The sequence below is a fragment of the Anser brachyrhynchus genome, assembly GCF_964034855.1.
Source record: "Anser brachyrhynchus genome assembly, chromosome: 12".
Classification (NCBI taxonomy): domain Eukaryota; kingdom Metazoa; phylum Chordata; class Aves; order Anseriformes; family Anatidae; genus Anser; species Anser brachyrhynchus.
The window spans coordinates 15032165-15047574 of NC_137707.1; the positions used below are offsets into that span (position 1 = coordinate 15032165).

Consider the following 15410-nt stretch of genomic DNA (forward strand, 5'->3'; position numbering starts at 1 on the left):
ATATTTGGGTAAATTTACAATTACATTGATGGATGCTACTGCATAATTACCAAGAGCAATGCAAGACCCCTGCCCTCTTATCAAAATTTTGGTTGCTGTCAGATTGTGCTAAAATTTTAGAAGGCCTAGACGAGGGTGGCTCCCTAGTGGCTGTGGTTTCGTTACTTGGTACCTTCTGTAAGCAGTGACGAATACAAGAATTTCACAGAAGCTGTGTCACAACATTCTTTATGGGAAACCTCTCCATTTGGGGGAAAAAACAAAAAGCACACTGTATTTGGTCTAAGGTAGTGCTGGTAATACTCCAGATGCAAGGCACAGCCAGCAAACGGCCTCTCTGAGAATCTGGGCACTGCGGGCACAAAGCAAAGCTTTTCAGTAGCATCACTGCAACAGGAGGATTGTACGAACTGCTTCTCTTGATGTTCCCTTGCTCTGAAAGGCAAAGTGAGGCTCACCTAAACCACTATCAAACCACAATGCTGCTGCATCAGTCCTGCTGTACTGGCTAGCCACATCCTTCGTTTTCTGTCCCAGAACTCTCCCTCTTCTGTGGGCATTAATCAGGTGAAAGTTTTTATTTAAGTTGGAAACCTAAGCTTTATGGTGGTTCTTATATAGGGGACTATTTTTCTGATGGGGACCAAGCAGCAAAGTGAATTTTCCCCTCAGGCCAAGCAGTCCAGTGGGCACTCCAGCACTGCCATCCTGCGTGGGCCTGGCTGAAATGCTGGGGGAGAGGGCGAGCCTGACCTCGGGGCCCATCACAGCTCACTGCCCAGGTGAAGCAGAGGCTTAGAAACAGTTTGAAGCAAAATCCTTCTTGTTTCGCCACTCCGCAGGCTTTTGTGCTGGCAGGTTGGGGGGCAATCTTGTTCACCGGGTACACAGACCTCATGAGAAATCAGTGTGGCAAAGTCTGGTGGTTTTGATCGATCACAGCTCTATTTTTTTCATGTTTCTGAACAGCTTTTGAGCACGTAATACCCCATGATTGTAAAACAGGATTTAGGAGGGAAACTAGGTGATCTTGAAGATGTCCAAATATCTTAATTTAGGGTTAGAGACACGGATTTTGTCAGCAGCCTCTATATGCATCAGTGAAAGATCACGCTGCGGTTTAGGAATAGCCTGGACACTGTTTTCTGTCACTTTGTTTTAGGGAAGAGCAAAGGGAGAGAGTAATCAATGCCAGCTCTATTCCTACACCTGGCAATCAAAAAATTCCCAAACCATGCATTAGGCTACAGAATAAGTCAAAGTGTCTTAAAACATAAGGTCTTCTAGTCCAGTCCTTTCGTTTGCCTTCTGTCTTTCAGAGTCTCATGCTTGTTTTGTGTTTTCCCAGCTCTTCTCTTTAGCTGCGAGAGCTAGAAAAAGATTCCTGCCTAATCATTTGTCTCTATGAAACTGTGAGTAAAAAGCACTTCTTAAAATAGTGCATTTTTACTGCTGGAGCACTGTGTAGGAGAATGCCGAGGTCACAGTCTCACTCTCACAGAGTAAATTTGTTTTGTGTGTTAATGACCATCATCTATGGAAGCCCTGACATTCTGCATGCCAGCTGAAGTGCTGTACTATTGCACTGAGCGCAGATCGGTTACTGGTCAGTGGAAGTCTCCTGTAGCGGTTTAGTCTGAATAGTTTTTTATTGCTTTACTCTGTTTTTCTTCTCACATAATTCTTAGTCTGGAAATTCTGTCTACTTAGGAGTCCTTAAGAGAGAGACGTCTGTTATTTGGGTTGAAATCCTGGCTCTGGTGACGTCAATGGAAAAAAACCACCCATTGACTTCAGCTGGGACAGGATTTCTCCCTTGTGGTTTACAAACCTATTGATTTTAACTAAGGCTGTGGAACTATACGTAAATGAGAAACAAACTGCAGAAACGGAGCAAATGATCAAACTCTTCCCCAAAACAAAATCCTGGAGTGTCTCTGGTCTCGCCAACACCTGCCTCATGATCTCATTGACACATCTGCATTTCTCTTTAGGGAGGAGACAAGAGCACTCCACAGCATGAGCTAGTCCTCAGTTTTGTGATAAACCCCGTAAATAGGATGCCCGTGTGCATATAGAGTGGCTCCTTGGCCGGGGGAAGGAACTTCTGAGCTTTCTCTAGCATCAGCCTCGTTGGTTATCAGTGGACAGATAGTCCTGCATCCTGACAACAGCTGTTTGAGTAGTCCTGACCTGTGATTTTGATGTTTTGACAAGTGTTTTTAACGCGTGGCCTTAAACTTTGTAATATCATAGTTATTCCAATATGCTTAATTGTTCTTTGCTTTCTGTTTCTGCCAGGAAGGCAAGGTACTGAGACCTGCTGGAAGGCGTGTTACACTAACACTGGAACAGAAAACCCAAACCAGCTCTTACTGTAGGATGGCAGTGACAGCCTGTGTGGAGCCTGGCTGTTTTCCAAAGCTAAATTGTTTGGGGGTACTGCAAAGAACAGCTCCCTAAACTTGGAGAAATTATTTCCTCCTGTAGCATTCCTTGGAGGGAATGGATAGTAATCTCTGTTTTAATGTTGCATTCATTTCTCTCCTTGCTCCTTGAACTCTCCTTGCCACCTCTGTGGCTGTGCTGACAGGGGAACCCCTGGGTGTGCATCAGGCATCGCTAAAAGCCGCTCCTATTCACTTCCTACTAAATGAAATGGATCAGGACATCCAAGAAGGATCTGCTTGGAGTGATCATTGCTGGTACTGGGCAGCTCTGTATCTGAAAGTCACAAACCACCCTGTTAGGTCCTCCGGTCATTTTCCTTCCTATAAATGCAGTAGGTTGCCTTCAGGTTAATTAGCAGGTTAGGATCTACTAAGATCTATAAGGATCTACTGCTCCACCTTGTGGTCTGAAGAAAGTTTGTGTCATTGTACTACGTAGAGTGGTGTGCCAGAAAAAGTCCAGCTTCTCTCTCTCTCTCTCTCTCTCTTTTTAAAATTAAATAGGAATTTGACATCAGTATGGTAATTTCCTCAAGAGATGCAGATCTTAACGTGTTGACATCACTGGTGTACTTAAGGACAGGCATTGCAAGAGGAGTTGGATTACAGAGGAGAAAAAGGGAGAAGGAGAAACAAAAGTTAAATCAGTGAGGAGTGCTACTTAGTATGCATAGTTCAGAAGGTGCAGAATAAATTATAAATAGCCAAAAATAAGATACCCAGCACTCGGCTGCGTATTTCAGTGCATATGCTGGGCCCTTGGTAACAGCTTGTTTGTATGGTCAGCGAGGCAGGCAGGCAGCCTGTCCTCCTGCCTGCTGCCGACGGGCCAGAAACCCGCTGCTCGCTTCCCACCCTTCTGCAGCCTTCAGCAGAGACGGATGCCATGCAACTACCCGGCCCCGATCCTTCCACAAAAGCTGTTTCTCAAACTAGCACGAGCGCTGTAGCAAGACGTGGCTTTTGCTCGCTCTGTCACTAATTGCAGTGCTTGGAAATCACACGTTTTTTTCTCCAGCTCTGAAATGAAACTGCAAAAGAGTGATATGCTGCTGCTGGACTCACAACTCCTGTGTACTTCGGTGGGGTGGGACCAAGCTCTGCTCTTCTGCTGCTGTTTGCCAGGCTAGTGTAACATGCGTGTTCTGGGGAAGCACTTTATAGCTAAACAAACCAAGAAAGGCTTCATATTTGCGTAGTCTGGCAACACCAGTCAGATAGCGTTGGATCCTATTTTGGATGCTTAAATTAGCGTGTATTCTTAAACAATAGAGATAGCCACATAATAGCAGCCAGTTAATGTCTACATTAATAGCCCAGCTTCTGCACTCAATTGTGCCTTTGGAAATGAGTGATTGTGCTCATAAAGCCTTAAAGGGCAGGAGCACTGGAAAAATTACAATCTTCTATAAAAAGTGTTCCTGTATAATAAGGGCAGCTTGTTTTACTGCGTACCAGCAGTCAGGATGCTAGTCACAGAAAGCATTTATGGACTGGCAAGAGACAACTGCCTGCCCGTTCCTGTCTGAGTTTTGTTTATTAATGGGTTATCATGGAATTCTGTGCGCTGGAAACTTGGGAGTGTGCTGTGGATGAATATGGGTGCAAAGAAATGTGTGGCTGGTGTAGCCAGGCATCCCCGCTGACAATTTCTGCTTTTGAATGGGAGACCCTAGTTCTCAACACGGAGTCAGTGCTGTCACCTTTGTCATGCTTCGGAGGGAGATTGCAAAACTTGTTTAAATACAGAATAGGGGAAAGGAGAAGGAGGAGTGAGAGTAAAACAAAGGATACCCTTGAGAAGTAATTTACAGTTTTTTTTTTTCCTATGGTCATCATGAAGAACATGTCACAGTGCAAGGACCTTAACTGTTTCCTTTCCTTTCCAACTATCCCCTTTCCCTGCCTTTTTGAAATAAAAGTTTCAAAATCAGCGAGGTTTAAATGAAGTATGTTGAATCCGTACAGAAGCTGAGATGCTGAATTACACTACAGTTCTCTCTCCAGGACTTCCATGAAAACTGGGCTGGGCTGGGCACTTTTGGTGCTGGTTTCCCAAAGGACTCAGATGTCCATCTTTAGGAAGTAGAGTTTTGAGTGGCAGGAGAACCTTTCATAGGAAACCATTCTCAGCTGGGCACCAGTGCACAAGATGTACGCAATTAGGATGAGATCCTGCCATGCAAGGTCCAAGACAACTCAGAGGCAGCAAAGGGGAAGATTAAGGAGTTGGAGGAGGGAATAATTGGTTGTCAAGATATGGGTAACAGGCTGCTGACATGGATGATTTGCCTCCAAACATCCCAAGGAAGGGAAACTGAATGTTTACAGTAAGTGTGATAATCCCAGAATCTTTACATCATCTTCATTGAAACTGGATTGAGGCGGGGGAGTTGTTGTGAATGAACTTATTTCAACTTCAATAATAATAATAATAATTTCTTGTCACATTTCAAGTTGAGAAGACAAGAGTTAGGTGCAAATTAATCATAACTGCTGTTTGTCAGTGTGAGATTCCCTGAAGACCAGTACCATGGTTCTGTATATTCTATATGATGGATACGTACAGTGCAGCTGGAAAATACAAAGAGTGAGGGAGGACTAAAAGATCTGGAGCTGTCTCACAACAAGACTCCATTTAAACTTGTCTCCTGCCTCCTGAATTACAATATGTTAATATAAATATATCTCTAAGTATAGAGTGGTGCTTTATTATTTTGTAACATCGCTGAGAGCAATTAGGTACAATATCATCTAGTAATTGCAGTATATTTAAATGCAATGGAGCTTACAGTACAAACATAATAAAGAGCCACGCTACAGTTAACTTTAATCGGTTGGTGAACCTGGGACAAACGCTTCAGAGCTGAGCACAACTGAAGAGACTCCCCTTACACACAGCAGAACTGCATGCATGAGCTATTTGATGTTGTTGCTCAGAACTGCTCAGATTTCCCTAAACCATTTGTTTCCATTTTAATTCACAGCAAGAGGTTCAGTAATTTGTGGACTGATTTTAATCATAATTTCCCTCGTAGCGTATCTAAACACTTGCTAAAACTGTATGTTCCCTCTCATCTTACGTGTAAGTAGTTCTGTTAGCATCCTGTTTCATATTTCATACTTAAGTCTGGACAGAAAAGTAATCTGCCTTGAAATAACTCTCTTTAGGCTGCTGTAGTTGTATTCACATATTCACTGAACTGGTGACATTTTGGGTTCTTTGGTAAAGACGGGCTGTTGGCTGCTGCACTCCTGATATGGCCTTGCTGTTTTCCTTTGCTTCTAGTGAATTCAATAAGGAGCTTAAAAAGATGTCACTGAGAAACAGCCTAGGAACAGATGAAGCTTAGATGCCTGCTGTCTCAGCTTGATTGAGTATCCCTGGCCAAACTATAAGAAACTCGTGGATCTGTTAATAGGAACATTGAAAGCTTGCTAATGTGACTTAGAAAACTTGTTGAGGAGGGATACCTGTCCTGGCGGAATGGCTTTCCAGGGGTATTTCACAACTTCAGCTGCTTGGCATAATTGACAAGGGCACCAGAAATGGAGGGGCAAAAAAAACCTTAAGCAGAGATTTTAGATTCCCAAACAACTGAACTAAGATAGCAGTTTGCTACTTGATGCCTTTTCTTCCTCTTAGTTCAGAATAAAATAGTTCTGAGTGGTAATCAAAGTGTGTTCGTTCCTTGTGGTTAGAAAAAGGCTTTGCTTTTGTCAGAAAACCAGCTCATTGGGGTCACACCAGCTTCTTGTATTGTCTTGGTAACAAGGAGGAGTGAAGCTGGAACACCAGTTTGACCAGAGCATCAGTTCTGAATGCTTGTCCTGCACTAACCACAGGATGGTCCTCATATGGTCTGACCTCAAGCTAAATACCAGCAACCTGCTCTAGAACCTTTGTATATCTCTAGAACCTTTGTAAAATTGTCAAGCTAAGGGTTGTTAGAATTGTTCAGGGACTGGCTTAACTTCTGTTAAGACAGGTATTCAGCTGGGAGTGCATACAGTGTAACAATTGTACGCGGTTCATGGTATCTTACTCCAGACCCAGAAACTGGAATTTTAGAATTGATAAAAGATGTGGGTAAGAAATATTCAGTTTTTCCTTGTCAAGTGTTCATGATGCTTCATATGCAGTAGGTGTAAAATACAGTAGCTTATAGCCCTGGGAAAATTATAGTTCTGAAGAGTTATTTTGTAGAGCCAGCAAGCCTGATGGACAAGTGGAGGAGAAGAGGGAATTTCAGAGAAGCTGTTGGCATGCGAGCTACAGCGCTGGTGAGCTTCAGTGAAACCATGCTCTGTATGTACCAGCTGATAAATGATTGTCATGGGGAGGAAAGAGGAGTGATGAAGTCATGTGTGAAAAGGAGAGAGCAACTGTGAGCTGGCCACTGAATCCGGGAAGAAGGGACTGTCATGTGGCACAGCAGAGATTGTCCCAAACATCACACGAAGCCCTGCAGCACAAAGCTCTTAGCCACGGTGTGGAGGTCAGTGTAATAGTCCAAGACCTGTCTGAGGTCCCTGGTTCGATGCAATAATGGGAATTGAAAACCTGTATTAGGAAACCAAAATCGCTCGATTTGCATCCATGCTTTGATTGATTAATGATTCATACTCTTGGCATAGTCCTTGCTGTGAGATTGCTTCAAAGTTCACTTATTACCATCATCAGTGCTATTTTGGAATGTAAACACTGACATTACAAGGCAAAGGTCAGCCACCTTTGAAAGGTAAAGTGCCAGATGGTATTCTTTCTCAAATTAGTGATTAAATTTACTGGCAGACACTTGTTGTAAGGCAGGGAGCAGAGCCTGGTAGAAAAGCAAGGTGCTGCAGGTCAGCGTCAGATCTTGCTTTTGGTCAAATGGTGCACTAGCCATACTTATTTATATATACATATAAAATCTGTACAGTAGGGGATATTTGGATTTGGTTGTATGCTGTCTGTGGTACCTCTGCTTGTGGATTGCTAAGTCCCACACTAGAGCTTGTGGAAGTATGGATAAGAAACAGAGCGTTAGGATAAGTTGTAAGATACCTCTCTTCTGAAGTGCATTGATTGCTGGCAAGCTGTTCTTTGAAGCAAATGATTTCTCCTAGAAATAATGTGGTCTAAAAACGTTTAAGAAAATAACATCTCAGAGGAGATTAAAAGTGTATATTATGACAGCTAGAGAACTGTTAAAATATTTATCTGCAGCTGTTTGTAAATTCATGAAAAGCTTAATCTGATTCTTATGATACAATAAGTCTCTGGTGACTAATCCGACAATTACATGCTTCCTAATGAGTAGTCTGAACATGACTGCAAATACTTTGGCTCACAAAAAGGAGTATTTTATGTTGGTAAATTCTTTTTCCATAAATTTCAGTGGGAAATATTATTTTTTCTTATGACCATGAAGGAAAACGAAGAATGTTAATGCTAAGAGTATCTGGTACAGAATCAACAATAGTGTGGTTACCTAAGGCTGAACATCATCCTCCCCCACAGGGAGCACATCAGTTAATCATACCAGGCATTACTCAACTTCACTTGGCATCAGTACCATTTTAGATGTAATCCAAATTACCGAGATAAATCTTTCCCTAAACTGACGAGAGTCTAATTTTAATGCTCTTCTTCTGTACTTCAGCATCGCCTCGTACTGATCGGGGAACACTCATGAGGTTGGATATGCTATAAGGAGTTGTCTTGAGTACACTTATGTTGTCCACTTACAAACAGATTCATACAGTAAGGGAATCTTTTTTTTGTCGTTGTTACTAAAACCAACAAAAACCCCACAAACGGGCTGTTGCCAGAAATGAGTTATAATGAGGGAAGAGCACTCATGAGAATAGGCAGCAGAAACAGCCATGGCTGCTGATTTCTCCAGCGACATGCCCTGCTGCTCTGAACTCTCAGAACTGGACTGCACAACAAGTCCTTGATCTGCTGCAAATGGTGCTTTTCCTTTGTCTTGTGAGGGGTGCCGGAATATGTGTCAGATGTGGTGTTTATTCATCAGCCAAACTGACAGGGCAATGTTTGAGAATCTCCCCCTTCTTTCTGGAGTATCCCCTTATCTACTTAATGAGAGCTTGCAGAAATTCACCTCCTGTGCAGAGCCTCCCTCTCATTTTATAAGGTTGTTCCGGATACATAGTGGGCATATTCCGCTTCCAAGTAGTCCGTGAGGGCAAGATCTCATCCAGTCTGTTCATATGAAACTTTCCTGGAAGTTTTCTGTGGCTTCATGTTATAGTACAGCCACTGGATCTGTGCCTGCCCTGGTAAGGCAGGCAACTCCTATGGAAGGAGGTAGCTGATACAAAGGATAAACACTCTAGTTTCTTAAATCTTACTTAAGATTCAGGATTATTTTTCTTAATAGCTGAAGACTGTTTCCAAAAATCACAGTCATTCACAGAAGGGTTACATTCTGCCATCTATCTTTGTGCACAAGTCCCATTGGGGTCTCCCAGCAGGCAACTCCCAAAACACAGATGTTTCTGGCTATTCATTCAGCAGTTAGTGCTGTTGGATGCTTCCTATTCTCTAGCTTTTTGTTACTGGGAGTAACAAACAGTTGTTTTTGTTAAAATACAGATACATATTTACATATTTTTAACCATTAACAGTGTTATCTCTGAAGTTATATAACATAAAAATGTCTATAAAGGTACCACTGGGCAGTGTATACCTTGTGTCAGTAAAACTCAGTGAACTAATGGGAGTTTTGTCTGCGTGGGACTTCAGGATCTAACACAAAAGCCTCTATCTCTAGTTTTTAATCAGGAAACTTCCCTGGAGTTTACCAAAGAAAGAAATTCGAGGATTTGGCTAGTAAGACGTGGGTGTGTATATGCGTCTATCTCCTTGTAAAATTCAACTTTGAGGGAATGCAGTGTGTATTTGTACCTTCCTTCTGAGGTCCTGCAAGTTCTCACGCTTGATTGAGAACCACCTATTTTTACAAGCATGGAAAGGCCCTTAGTGTGTGTGTGTCTGCTGGCATCTCAAATTAATCATAGCTGGTCCTAGGAACATAGCAGTCCACATGTCACTTTTTTCAGATGTAGAGGGAGATGCCCTTTTCTACCACTTCAGTGTCCTTAAACACTCTTATTTAACATTTAAAAGCAGTTGTACAACCTTGGTGGGTGTAGATTTTGGAAGGATAGCACTTTTTTTTTTTTTTTAACCAGATAGCACCAGCTATGCTGAAAACAAAAGTGTTAAAATATCTTAGTGGTTTAGGACTTGGGGCATTACAAGATGCTTCCTTTTCACTGCCTTGTTTTGTGTCAATCTGTCGAAGACACACAAGTTCGTACCCCATACTTGACCAGCTTGAGTTGGCAAAGTTTACTAGCAGAAGTACTAGGATGATGTAATTAACTTTTCTCCATGTCTGTTAGTGCCTTTGTTTTTATGGCATGTAGTAAAGCACTTTTAAAGGCTGAATCTCCTACAGGAGTTTCTGCTAAATGAAATTGATATATACCTACAACATGGAGGCAGTGGATGGGAGATGTTTAAGATAGCATAGAGACAAGTGTTGTAAAGAGAGAAGAGAGTCAGTGACCCTGCCTGTATCTGCATTCCCCACTTCTCAGCTCAGGGTCTGGCCTGGAAATTGTCCTAATTAAATACTGTTAGCTGATGTGGTGGTGGCCATGGTTTATCAAACAGATAGAAAAAGGAAAAAACAATCTCAATATGATTAAATTTCATTAAGCCAAACACAAGCTAACTGTAAAAATTAGTTTGTCCTTAAATAGGCATAGCTAATGTGTCTTCATTCGTCTTCCCGACCTCATTTGTTGCTGCTGACTTGTGACCATCAGCATTATCCCACCTTTCATTTTACACTGAAAAAAGTCTTCTCAAGTGCTAGCAAAGGGTGTTGTTACATTATCTGCGTGCTCAAGAATGACATCCTAGGTATTGATTGTGATGTTTCCTACTGCTGTTTGTTCTCTATTGAAGAGCAGATTAAACGAAAGTGTTTATAATCTGTACCAACAACCAGTTCTCGGTCATTGTGTAGACTTTGATAGCACAGGGCCCCTCTACCTTCACTCGTAAAGGTTCTGATTCCCCTTGGACAGTATGGAAGAATGGGTGCAAAGGAGAAAGGTGCCTCTAGCAGGTGTGAAGTAGGTGGCTTGCTATCCACCTCACTTCAGAGGTATTTAAATTAAAGAGGGGAGAGGAGATCCTGGTTTCTCTAGCTGAACTGACATAATGCGTGGAAACTGAACAAAATGCAGACTGTTACCTCCTGTGCCTGAGCTGGCAGCAAATTACAAAGGAAGCAGGCTAGGACTGTGATTAAAAGTGACCCAAAATGATAGAAAGGAGTCCGAGCACTGTGAGCATCACCTCTATATAGGCATTATATTTGTGTCCCTAAACTTTGCAAGAGAGAGCTCAGAGGGGTGCGTATGCACAGAGCTGTGTGAAGGATGCTCCTGCTCCACCTGCGCTTGACAGGGAAGCCTGCTGGCTTCATGCTGCATTGTGCTGCTGCACTGTGAGCTACCTGAATTATTTTTGGACATAATGAACTAAGAAGAGGGTTTTTGTGTCGGTACTGACTGCCTGCAGCCTGTCTGGCTGGTGAGCGGAGATTTTCTGCCCCTCCTCAGAAGTTTGGAGGTCCCAGCTGAGACCGAGTGTTGCAGTACCAGCCCCGTCTCGTGCCCCCTTAAGTTCCGAGGACCAGTGTAACCCCGCTTGCCAGGGATTTTCCCATCCCACACTCCTCTTTTCCTGGGCAGCAAGTCTTCCATGCTACAAGCGTGAACCCTCAGCCTTTATCACCAGGCAACCACGCTCTCAAGACGTACCCGGCCACCCTACAGAACCCGCTCGCCACCCGGCAGCTCCTCCATCTGCACCACGCAGGGCTCACACGCGGCTCTGCATCTGCTGGGCTCTGCTCCTCCTGGGCTCTGCTCCTCCTGGGGGGCTCTGGGAGCACCCAGCACCCGCCTGCTCCTGCTCGGGGCACCTGCCCGCTCCCGGGGCTGCAGCACCCGCCCGGCGCGGGGCGCTGCCTGCAGGGGCTGAGGGGCTGCTGGGGTGCAGGTCCTGAAGCTGGGCTGGGCGCTCCGGGCTAATTCTGGTTCCCGGGTGCCAGCTTTTTGTGGCTGGCGGTGCCAAAGCGTGCAGGGGGTGAGGCTTTGTTGGTAACAAGTCCCCTACCTACTCAAAGGAGGGGAAAGAGCCCCTGAAGTGGACGCATCCCAATCCCCCATTAAAATCACTGCAGAGCAACCTTTCCCTAGCCCGGCGCTAACTTTTCTAGATGCTGTTTTACACCGCTCAAGTTTTTTTTTTTTTTCTTTTTTCTTTTCTACACCGCACTTTGCCACCGAAAAAGCCCCGTCGAGCGGGCGGGGGGGGAGGAAGGCGAAGACCCCGCGGCCCCAAACCGCCCCGCGCTGGGCTGGGGCAGGGGGGATGCGGCTTTTGGGGTCGGGGCGCGGCGGTCGCGGGCGGCTTACCCCCTCCATTTTTGTAGCAGAGGTAAGGGAACCTCCAGACGTTGGCCAGGTCCACGGCGAAGCCGATGACGGAGAGGAGGAAATCGATCTTCTTGCCCCACGTCTCCCGCTCCGGGCCGCCGTAGCGGGGGGCGGCGGGCAGGATGGTGCTGGCCGTGTACTGCACCCCGTTGTGCTCCTTCACCAGCAGCAGCTCCACGTCCTTCCGCGGCCCCGGCCGCTCCGCCAAGGGGGCCACCACCGACACTTTGCGCTCGGGCTGGCTCTGTTTGTTCATCCTCGCCTGGAACGGGCACAGAGAGGAGGATCGGGGGGGGAAAAAAAAAAGGGGAGGGGGGGAGAGCTCAGCCCGCTGGAGGCGGCTCCGCGCTTGCAGAGAGGCAGGAGCGAGGCCCGGCCGGCGGCAGAGCCGGAATAATAAGGGGCCGTGCAAATGGGGCGGGGGAGAAGGGGGGGCACCGGGGCGGGGGAGAAGGGGGGGACCGGGGAGCCCCCGGGGAGCGGCGGTGCCCGCGCCCTTCCGCCGCGGGGGAGCGGCGCACCTGGGGCAGCTCTGCCTGGTCTCACTGTGCTCCTGTCCTGCCTCTGGCCATGTCCTGCCCCTGCTCCTGTCCCTGTCCCTGCCGGCACTCATCCTGCCGGAGCCCTCGGGGCGCTCGGAGCTCTGCCTGCCCGTGCAGTGCAAGGCTCCCCCCCGGCGGAGCAGCCCCGGCAGGTGCAGCCCGGTTCTGCCTCATCCTCCCCTTCCTGCTCCGCTCCGGGAGGGAGCCTGCGCTCCCCTGCCTGACTCAGGTTAAACGCTAAAATTTGGCTTTGGGGGTTGCAACCCGGAGGGGATGGCAGGGCTGGATGCTGCTGGGCGTCCCGCGCCAGAGCTGGTGGATGCACAGCGTTTTCTCTCTTTCTTTTTCTTTTCTTTTCTTTCTTTCCTGGAAAGCAGCGGGCTGGTAGCGGTCAGCTGTCAGGTTGTGGTATCTGCAGGGCATTAAGTATTTACTGCTGTTCCAAATGGGACCCGGCTCTTTTAGGTGTAAAATGAGCAAATAATTAGCTAGCAGATCAACAGTGTCTGGTGCCAAAAGCTGGCTAAATACAGCTGCAGGAGGCTTTCGGGGCCCCTCCTGTCACAGCTGTGAGCAGAAACTGTCCCTTGGCTGCCTGCTAGGCAATGCAGTCTGAGCACAGAAGGCAGAAACAGGCAGCTCCCCACCAGCGATGCCAAATAGCTTCTCTTCTGCCCAGCGTCAGGGAGAACAGGTCAGCTTGCAGAAAAGTCCCTTAACAGGCTACTGGTCTCACTCTGCTGGGACTGAAACTCTGTTATTATAACCATAACGCGTGCAGAGGTGCTAGTCTGAATTTGCAAGGAATCCCCGCTTCCCCTGCAGATTTGGAGTGTGAAGAAGAGTCTCAGCTGAGAGTTAAGCTTCTAAATCAGCATCTTCCCCTCCTCTCCGTACCACAGACTGTGAAGGTGCTACTGAGACAGCTATTGATAATTTGGGGATTTTCTGCCTTCACTAAAAGCTCTTGGCATTACTGGGTTTCTCATGCTCCTCAGCTGCGACTTGGTTCCCAAAGCCCTTGTCTGGAAAAACCATCTGAGCAGCGTCTAGACTGTTTCAGAGCAATTGCATGCTCAGAACACGTGGCTCGTGCTCTCTTTCCATCATTCCACGGTTTCATGCTTCTCCAAATACACCACGGAAAGCCATTTTCTATATCCCTTTGACACTTCAGGCCGTGCACGCTGCAAATACTTCTGTGCACAGTCATTGCACGGTGCCCTGTGAACACCTGGGGTTTGCCCATGCCCATGTTTCTACCCCCATGCACTGCTGCCTGCTCCTCGCAGCACCCCTCAGTCACCTCCCCTAAATGCATCACACAAACACCCCGTTTCCAGTTTCATGTGGTGTCCTCGAGCGTGCCTGCCTTTCAGTGAGCCCGCATGCCCGCCTTGCACGGCAAACCAAGGACGGGCGCTGTGCCTGGCCCTGGGAGAGCCCCTCTCCCCGCCCCGAGCCCTGAAGCCACCTTCCCGGGGACTCACCAGGTAGCACTGGGGGTGTTTCTGTCCCATTCCCTGGCACCTATGGGCAGGGGCAGGTGACTGGAGGGGGATTCCTTCTTCCACTGCTCCGGGACTGCAGCCTCGCTGGGAGCTGAAGCCGTAGCCTAGGCAGTAAGGAGCTTTTTAAACCTGGTTCCCCTCTTTCCACGTGACTATCACCATCTTAATCTGCACGGACTTCCTATGCTAGACAGCAGTGCTCACATATTGCTTCTGGAAAATAAGGCCTCGCTAAGGAACACCCTTTCCCCACAACGGTCTCAATTAGCCAACCTTGATCATGTCGGTGGTGGGAGGAATCCAGAAAGCCCCAGCTTATTTCCGAAGAGAATTAAATCACTGTGCATATATATATATATATTTGCCTTTAGTTCTTGCATGGAAAGTGTGCACAATCTGGTTAATGTAATATCTGCTGCACCCTCAAGGTAAGAAAGTCCTCAATTGGATTTTATAAAAAAGTTGCTTAATCTTGAATCTGTCTGGATCTTGTTACGCCTAATGGAGCCTGACAGCGGGTAGAGTGGCAGGCGGGGAAGGGAATATTGTGTTTAGAAACCTCAATGGAGCCAGGCAAGATGGCAGGCTGTTAACGATGTCCCACAGTTGACTGGGAAACAGGCAGTATCTTCAGAAACTCATCCGGTGTTGCTGGGTTAGTGACCAATCACTCAAATTCACGTCTATCACTCTCTTTGCAAGGTATGGGAGAATCCCCTATACGCTATAGTAGCAAGCTGGGATTGTCACTCTCATACCTTAGTGTCTACGAAGGAAAAAACCCCAATGAACAACAGCTCAGACCTCCATTAGCTGCTGGTGCGAAGGCTCGCTGTGCTCGCTGGCAGCAGGGCTCATGTTCACAGCCTTCAGCAGCACAGCACAGCCCTCTGCCACCCGGCCGACAGAACTGCAGGCGCTGGCTGCCCTGCGTCCTACAAAGCACCTGCGGAGAAGGGCCCTGGGGAACTGTGTCCAAGGGTGCAGGACCTGGTGCCTTTGGAAAGGGTCTTGCTTAGTGCTGATTCTGAGCTGCCTGATGGGAGAGCTTGGCACGTGAGCCAAGCAAAACAGTGACTGAAGGAGATATGGCTGCTTGATAAATTAAGGCAAATGTCACTGGAAAATGAACAGCAGAACAGCAGCATTCAACCAAAGTGCAAACAAAAAATGAAAAATTGAGCTGGAAAAAGAGAAGAGTGCTAACTATCAGAGCTGGGAGTACGGTAGGAACTAAAGAGGGATGTTGATGCTCTAGGATGTTGTTTTATGAACGAGGTTGTATGATAAAGTTGCCTGTGAGAGCTGGGCTTTGGGCTCGAAGGCCCAGGACATCACTTTCTTGTAATCCAACACATAATAAAAAGATTAAAAAG

At 46.5% G+C, this 15410-nt stretch overlaps 1 protein-coding gene across 2 annotated transcripts in view; it reads right to left on the reverse strand.

Annotated features, from left to right (window-relative positions):
* Positions 1–14216, reverse strand: part of SLC6A2 (solute carrier family 6 member 2) — a 66762-nt gene extending 52546 nt beyond the window's left edge. The window contains exons 1-2 of one of the 2 annotated variants that reach the window (XM_080553039.1): positions 14014–14216; positions 11961–12243 (exon numbers count right to left, since the gene is read on the reverse strand). In XM_080553039.1, the coding sequence (XP_080409165.1) occupies positions 11961–12243; positions 14014–14043 (313 nt within the window). In that variant the 5' untranslated portion in view covers positions 14044–14216. Of the gene's footprint in view, positions 1–11960; positions 12244–12502; positions 13021–14013 lie in introns of those variants that run through there. The other variant, XM_080553040.1, reaches the window with a different exon arrangement.
* Positions 14217–15410: the final 1194 nt, after the last annotated feature.